The sequence below is a fragment of the Symsagittifera roscoffensis genome, chromosome 5, assembly GCF_963678635.1.
Source record: "Symsagittifera roscoffensis chromosome 5, txSymRosc1.1, whole genome shotgun sequence".
Classification (NCBI taxonomy): Eukaryota; Metazoa; Xenacoelomorpha; order Acoela; family Convolutidae; genus Symsagittifera; species Symsagittifera roscoffensis.
This window is the reverse complement of record NC_087066.1, coordinates 16,849,481-16,858,269: the sequence shown is the minus strand read 5'-3', so window position 1 is coordinate 16,858,269 and position 8,789 is coordinate 16,849,481. Positions and strand designations below refer to the sequence as shown.

Below are 8,789 nucleotides of genomic sequence, written 5' to 3'. Positions count from 1 at the left end.
TCCTAGTTCCAATCAGGAGAAGTACGGAAAAAAAGGTGGGGTTTTTTGTTCACCTGTCTCACCACTAGAGCGGTGCTCATTGAAGTGGTCCCCTCGCTCGACGCAAGCTCTTGTGTGATGGGCGTGGAGCGGTTTATCGCACGTCGCGGTACTCCGACTACCATCATGTCCGACAACGGCACGAACTTTGTTGGCGCTCAGAAAGAGCTCTTAGCTTGCGTTGAGAGTTGGAACAAGCACGCGCCCGCTGTTTTTGTTCAGAAAGGGATCAAGTGGAAATTCAATCCACCCAGCGCACCGCACCATGGTGGCTCCTGCGAGCGATTAGTTCGGAGTGTTAAGCGCGTCTTGTAAGACATCTTAGGCAACAGAAGAGTAACTGAGGAGGTGCTAAGAACCACGCTGTGCCTTGTTGAGCAATCACTCAACGCTAGACCGATAACAGCCGTTAGTTCCGATCCGCTAGATCCTGTCAGTTTAAATGATTTAAGAGGCACATATTATTTAGTTTCGCATGGGCTGTGCATAGAAAATGGAGACTACTCGTATGGCCTTAATCCTAATATGGTGGCACGTAAATGAACTCTGGCAATGGATCACTGTTTTATTATCGTAGTAAAAACAATAAAAAACGGTCATCTCCAGTTTGGATAAGCGCCAGAACAAAAACACCTCAAATTAGCAGCAAACTTCCTATTTTAGTCCCTCCCCTTCTTGCCCTAATCAACATTTTATAAATTAAAGACTAGCATATGATTTTTTTGCAGAAATCTATTTCTGATGACAAATTTTTGTCTGGCTTTCAGCCCCTAAAGAAATAGGAAAGTCTTTGTTGCAGCGCAAATATAAAACAATAGTATAAATGCATATAAAACTGAACCAGAATATAAATGCAAATAGGGACAGTAGCCAAGCGTATACAGGGTGCGTCCCGGCGGGTTCGGCGCCGGTTCGAATCCCGACTAGGTCATTTCCTTTCTAGAACTCGAATATGCACCGAACTTGATGGGATGCTCCGTAACCAGGTTCGATCCCCCCAAAACCTATTTTAACCGTCTTTTCGCTCTAATTTGGTTCAGCCTTGATTAAGGCTGACCTTTAAAAAGAGCAATTTGTCTCAAGGACAAATACTGGCCATTTTTGCAGCTTGCTTTGAGTTATGCAGTTTATTGTGACCGATGTTACCGATGATGAAGCTTGTTAAAAAATTATAAATTATCGTTATATTTTCAAATTTCCGGAGTTATTTTGCCGGAGAAAATACTCATTAATTAAAGTGTTTAAAAACCGTTTTTTATATAATCGTGGAGATTGACGCGCACAGTCTTTGTCCCGCAAAAAGTCTTGGCATAATTGAGCAAATTCTGAATGAAATCTGACAAAGTTAATTTCAAAAAAGAAAATTGCAAATTGAAAATAATAATTCGAAATTATATAAAATGCTATAGTTTCAATGCTGAAAGTTTAGATACAAACTAAACTGTATAGATTAAATGTTTTAGTTTCAGCGGCTGTCAAGACTGCAAGTCTGTTTTTGATCTCAGCTTAGTTAGCGAAGTGAAAGCTGAGTCCAAAAAAGAGCAGATTCCACAGGATGAAGGCAGACGGGAACACAATACGGCTGATTTGGTCCACCTATAAAGTACAGAGTATAACAGTTGGATCCATAGATACGCATCAATAATCAGTCCCGCATTTGTTCGCTGCCTTTTGTTGAACTTTATTAAATGTTTATGAAAAGTTTCGTTTTAGATCATTCAGTGCATGATTTTTCAACGCCATAAAAATCAACTTCATAGTAACTTGTTTCATGTCCGCCTGGTTTCAACTTCGGATTTGTTCATGTTTTGGGGTTTCAAATTATACCCACCTCGTTGTCCAGTGGGTGCTTCTCGGGGGAAGGGGAGAACTTCAGTTCATCGGCATCATCTTCGTGGTCAGTGCTCGTCAATCCATTTTTAGAGTTGTTTGCAGTTGAATGAAGTTGCAGAACAACTTTGTCCCTCTGAAACGGAATTACTTCATCACGATTAACTTGCATAGTTTTTGAAGCTATTTTTCTGAACTTTTGAAGCTATTTTTCATAAACATTGAATGAAATACTGGATCTCTACGAAAATTAATAAATCTCTAAGATACACGCTGTTTTATTCCAGGTTATAAGACCTATGCTAAATGCCATGTTTATTTTGCTGGGCATGGAAATTTTTTTTTAGCCAACTATTGTTTCTAATTGTTGACTAACTTCGTTGTCATTAAATAAAGAAAATGTATTATTTCATGCCAACCTCTTCATGTTTTCGCTTCGTATTCGCTTTCTCGCCATTTCTGAAAAGCACTGCAGCCAAAACAGTTTCGACCAGACATGCGACTTGGAACAGAAAACAGACGATCAGGTAAAGGTCCACCATCTTGAAGTCACTGACTGAAGGGAATCGCTGAGCTGTCCCCACCAGCAACACTATCTGGGCTAGGCTCAGAGTTATGGTCAGTCCCGCTCGCTCCGCGGTACATTTTGGGTCAATCCAGAAGTTTACCCAACTAAAACAAAAACAAAAGGAAGTCGAATCGGTGTAAAAAAAGTATTGTTATTTAGTTACTCAACTAGTTCTTAAAATTGCTTTTTATATTAATTTTAAGCAAGAACAACTTGTTGGTTTGCCTGCGATCAAAGTTTTTCGGGCTGCTTCATCATTTTATTAATTCAGTTACTTGTTCATGTGAAGGGACGAATTAAAAACTACCCTTGAAGAAACTTGAAGCTACCTTAAATAATGTTTAGCTGAAAATGAACAGTTTGTGGAGACACTCCTCATTCTTCATTCTGATTTGACCTAAAAGTAACTTTAAAACTTTACAACAATATGCTTCCAGGTCTCCAGCGCTAATGTTATGATTCCCTTTTAAGGTCTATGGAATAGTGTTTGGTTTGAAAAAATTGATCGGTTTTAAAAAAAACGGGCAATCTTTAAGCCCCCTTAACGAAAAATGAGCACAGGTCTGACATATTTTTTTAGGTTTGAAGCTCAGCAAAAAAACAACTTTGAATGCTATGAAATAATTCTGCCAAAAACTGGTATTTGAAAACAAAATTTGTCTTGAGAAAAAACCACCCCGAGCACAATTTTCTGTCAATTTCTTTGAAAATTTCCAAAAAATTTATATCATATCGAGTAGGGCAAAAAAATATTTAATGTAGGTAAGAAAAAAAACGAAATTTTGGGGCCGCGGAACAAAAAAGTTGAAAAATCAATTAACCAGAAAAAACGTAGGTTGTATTTTTCAAAAATAACTGTAGTCTGTTGAAGCAATAACTTCAATTTCTACGCTAAAAGTTCTTCTTTTCTCTCACGATTAAACCGACAAATTTGATGAACGTTTTGAATTCTTCAAAAAGTTTTGTGAATTTTTCTTCAAAAAATTTATTGAAGTAGTATTCTCAAACAAATTAGGCTGCTAGTATCAAGGCAAAAACTCATGTTCCGGCTGCAGTTTTCAATTTCTATAAAATAGAAAAAAAAACGGATTGACAATTTTTTTTTAGAAAAATGAACAGGCTTTAAATTTTTGAGCTGTTTCATCTTCCCCCCACACGCTAAAGATATTTTTTAAATGATATCTTTTGGTAAAGTGCTAAATGATATTTTTTGATTTAGCAAAATATTAAATAGAACAAAGATCATGTCACGCTCCAATTTGAACCTAATTTTGAGACGGATTAAATCTCCGCCTACGCGCTAACAGCACGAAAAACATTCCGCGTTCATTCTCCCTAATTTGGCCAAAGCGCTAGTCTTTAATACTCCATATATTTACAAAAAATGGTCAAAAGTGAAATAATTTTTTATTTCCAATGATATAATTTAAAATTTTCAAAATGGTTGTTCAAAAACTGAAACTGGTCTGGAGAAAAAACCAGCCCAAGGAAAAATGGTCCATAGTTTTTTTCAAAAGTCGGAACAACAAGATTGATCGCATCAGGGAAAAAACTTGAATGTTTCGACAGTACTACAATGTCTCTGAAAATGTTTTTGATAAAACAAATTGGAAATATTAAAACATTCCCTACAAGTTAGACCAAGTACAAAAGGATGTTTTCAGCGTCTAGTAACGTAATAACAACATAGAATACTAAGCCTCAGCTCGATTTGGAACAATTTATGGTCGGAGTAAATAGCCGCTTACGCGTTAACAGCACGAAATTTTTACTGCACTAATTGTCCAATATTGGCCGATTTGGCAGTCTTTTAACTCTCATAACTTGACAAAAATAAACACAGATAAAATCTTTTTTATAACTCAAGCTTTAAAAGTTCACATTCGGAAAACTGTAGTGAATATTTGTTAGAAAACCTCTAAACTTTTCGCCCACACAGACTTCAATAAGTACCAATGAAACTTTTTGCATCTAGTTTTAAGCATCTGAGAGATATTTTGGTGAACGAAACATTTTTAATTGTCTTTGAAGAGCATTTACAAAATTTGATATTTAAAAGATTTTTCTCTGAAAGCCGCCCTTTCCTTCTGCACGATAAGTTTAGTACGATTGATAAGTTTTTAAACTAGCTATGTAATAAAAGACTAAATAGCTTGCCTCATTGCATTTTATAACAACTTATGACCCATGATAGAGCCCAGCTTACGCGTCATTAAGCCGAAAATTACGGCACATTAATTGAAATGAATTGGCCGAACTAACAAATTTCAAAACGCAAAACAAAAAATGGTCACAAGTAAAATCAACATAAACTCAGGGCATGAATAACTGTCAGATGAGATGAATAAACATATATTCAAGAATTGCTACTTAAACCTCCAAAAACTGTCTAAAGTAACCCAGAGACACCAAAACTTATCGTCATTTCTTTGAAAGTTAGAACAATGATTTTTAAGCCCGATTAAGCTTGAAAAAAAATAATAATATTTCGCACATTCTTTTCCGATATTGTCCAGAATTAAAATCATCAAAAAAATTTCAAGCAGCTTGAATGCAGTTAAATGAAATTATTTGGTTTTGAGCTCACGGCATCGAAATTTTTTTGATTTGTCTGCTATTTTGTCAAAAAGTGGTAGATACAAAAACAAAACTGTCTTCAAAAAGACCACAACAACCACAATTATTTTGTAATTTCCTCCTGAATCGGAGTAACGCGATTTAATCCCAACTTATCAAGTAATAAGTTTCTTACATTTCCACTCTAAAATTTTATATATTGAGGTATAAATATCCAGGGGTAGATATAAGATTGTAGGCGTATGCCTTTTGTTTAAATTTAGGGCGCCTCTAGAAAACTCTAGAGTCGGTCGGTCAAAAACGGATGTCGAAAGAGATTATCAAAGTTGTAACACTGGTCAGGTTTTGGTATTTAGGGGGAGAGTTCTGCCCCTCTAAACATCAACATTGCCGGAACAACCAGCACCCGAAAAATTGATTTGGTTTTGCTAAACCTCAAAACTCCTTGAAGCGAGGTTTAAAGTGCGTAAAAGCGTACGACGTAAATCGATCAAAGAAAACAAAGCATTGCGACACAATTTTTTTTTGCAGCTGGCAGCAAAGTTCCTTATTAACCTAAAACTTGTGAACTACCGGAACTGGCAAAGATGAAAAATCAAACTTGGAAAAAAAGTTGAAATAACACAGTTTTTGGAGATAAATAATTAAACGTAGGATTTGAAAAGTCTGACAAGTTACAACGTTCTTTCCGAATATAATTAAGGGGGAGTTAGTTCTCAGTTTTCGTATTTTTTCAGATCAATTTGCAAAGGTTTTTTCATGTTGCACTAGCAGGGGAATTTGGAGGACTGTTTGATGTTGCTATGTAATTAAATAGAATGAAACAGATTTTTGTGTTTAGTTTGACCTAGGAAAAAGAGTTTGGGCTTAAAACACAAGTTCATTTTTTCGGATGGTTTAACAATGAACAAGCAATTATAGACAAAATCTGGTACAAAAAACTTATTTAAAATTTAAATTATGTGAAATCACTTTTGGATAAGAACTTCACGACCTTTATAAATTTTAACTTTCTTCCCATGTAACCTTTTGCAAAAGTATCTACTTAAACTTATCACAACGCAAACCTTAATTTTCATTCAAATTGCCCTCTATTTGAATTGATTGTTAGTTTGTTTTGTAACACTGGTCACTTAAGGATCTAACCTCATCTGAAAAACTTTAAACTTGGTTAGTTGGCTGAAACAACCAGTGTGTTGTCGTCTGCAAAAAGGCCAACTTTTGTCTTTATGAAAACAAGGACAACAATGGAACGGGAAACCAGAAACACCAGAACGGGAAAAAAATGCCCAACCACAACTTAGCTTGTGTATCTAGGAATTTCTCGAGGGGGGGGCGTAAAAGCGTACGACGTAAATCGATCAAAGAAAACAAAGCATTGCGACACAATTTTTTTTTGCAGCTGGCAGCAAAGTTCCTTATTAACCTAAAACTTGTGAACTACCGGAACTGGCAAAGATGAAAAATCAAACTTGGAAAAAAAGTTGAAATAACACAGTTTTTGGAGATAAATAATTAAACGTAGGATTTGAAAAGTCTGACAAGTTACAACGTTCTTTCCGAATATAATTAAGGGGGAGTTAGTTCTCAGTTTTCGTATTTTTTCAGATCAATTTGCAAAGGTTTTTTCATGTTGCACTAGCAGGGGAATTTGGAGGACTGTTTGATGTTGCTATGTAATTAAATAGAATGAAACAGATTTTTGTGTTTAGTTTGACCTAGGAAAAAGAGTTTGGGCTTAAAACACAAGTTCATTTTTTCGGATGGTTTAACAATGAACAAGCAATTATAGACAAAATCTGGTACAAAAAACTTATTTAAAATTTAAATTATGTGAAATCACTTTTGGATAAGAACTTCACGACCTTTATAAATTTTAACTTTCTTCCCATGTAACCTTTTGCAAAAGTATCTACTTAAACTTATCACAACGCAAACCTTAATTTTCATTCAAATTGCCCTCTATTTGAATTGATTGTTAGTTTGTTTTGTAACACTGGTCACTTAAGGATCTAACCTCATCTGAAAAACTTTAAACTTGGTTAGTTGGCTGAAACAACCAGTGTGTTGTCGTCTGCAAAAAGGCCAACTTTTGTCTTTATGAAAACAAGGACAACAATGGAACGGGAAACCAGAAACACCAGAACGGGAAAAAAATGCCCAACCACAACTTAGCTTGTGTATCTAGGAATTTCTCGAGGGGGGGGGCGGATTTTCAAAAAAGTTTTAAAAATTTTGTCGACCTTTTTTTAGGTCGACCAAATTGATTTTCTGACTCTCCCAAACCACTCTATGGACCCTGTTTTGGCCAAAGTTTCTGCGCCCCAGGCAAAATTTTCAAAAACAGGCCAAAAATAGCATTTTTAGACACTTTTTGGAAAATGTCGACCAAAAAATCGCGTTTTTTCGGTGCGCGCTCCCCCCTCAAAATTAGTATAGAGTGGCGCCGAAGGCACCTTTAGAAAAATTTTAAGGTCAGTCAGCCAAAAATGGATATCTCAAAATAGTACAAAGGGGGGACCCCTTGGGTCGGCAGGGGGTCGAATCCCTGAGGGGGGGGGGAAGGGGCGTCCGCTCTCCCGCCCCCCCCCCCCCCCTTAAATCCGCTACTGTCTGAAACACTTGGCTCATTGGAGGTAGCAGACTAAAGTGTCAAAAACTGGACAGAACGTTTTAACGACATCATTGAAAAAGACATTCATTTTTACAGCATAGAAGCAAAAAAAGACAATTTCAGATCAAAACAATTCAATTATTGAAGAAAAATTCTAAGTAATGTACAAAAAAAAAATCATTTTGTTCGATATACAGTTTTGACTAACTGAAATTCCAATGCTATAGTGGAAACATGTTTGCATGTAGTTCACTACGATCATGGCAAACATTTAAAAAACTTGCACTATGCCAACCTGATCTTTGAAGATAATTGTTTTTGTAATGTTTTTTGGGGCAAATTTGTTGAAAAGTTCGAACGTGTCTTGTATTTTGAACATTTTAAAATCTTTGAAGCGAATTTACCTCAGCAAAAAAAAACAACAAACTTCGAATATGGGCTTCATCATTTCCTCGGTGTTTTTGTTCCAAGGACGAGTAATCACTCCGTAAAGTTTCCAGGTTGGCGTGTGTTTTATATTCTGAAAAAGTCTCTCGTGTGCAGCGAGATTTGGCAAACTAAGATTTTTTTGACACCCAAAAATGTTAATTAAATTTATCACAAATTTATCACAAGAAGATTTCAGAGGGAACAACGCGTTTAAGACAATGAGAAAAAAAATAGATTACTTGAGCACTGCTAGTGATGAGCTGGGAAGGTATGTAGTGAGCAAGTATATGTGGTACTTTCGGGACATTCTAAGCCACAACACGTGTTCAGTGAAGAGATCCCCTAAGTAGGGATTTGTAATGTTCTCGTAGTCCCTACACACAGGCGCCACAGGAATGCATGGATTTATTATAAGTATTTCTTATGAAAATTGATAAGTTTTTTGAAACAATTTTTTGTGGTTGATCCGGGCCTCAGGGATTCGACCCCCTGCCGACCCAAAGGGTCCCCCCTTTGATACTTTTTCAGAAATCCATTTTTGGCCGACCGACCCTAAATTTTTTCTAAAGGCGCCTTTGGCGCCAATATATACTAACTTTGAGGGGGAGCGCGCGCCAAAAAAAAACGCGATTTTTTTGTCAAAATTTTTCAAAAATTGCCCAAAAACGGCTTTTTTGACTGCTTTTTCAAAAATTTGCCTGCGGCGCAGAAAATTTAGCCAAAGTAGGGCCA

General features: G+C 36.3%; 1 protein-coding gene across 1 annotated transcript in view; it reads right to left on the bottom strand.

The window, feature by feature from the left end:
• Positions 1-1,447: 1,447 nt before the first annotated feature.
• The window catches only part of LOC134845828 (glycine receptor subunit alpha-2-like), a gene marked incomplete in the record, with an annotated part of 45,160 nt that continues 37,818 nt past the window's right edge, over positions 1,448-8,789 (bottom strand). The window contains 4 exon segments of the mRNA XM_063862915.1: positions 1,448-1,635; positions 1,871-2,005; positions 2,289-2,541; positions 8,297-8,431. Coding sequence (XP_063718985.1) covers positions 1,546-1,635; positions 1,871-2,005; positions 2,289-2,541; positions 8,297-8,431 — 613 coding nt within the window.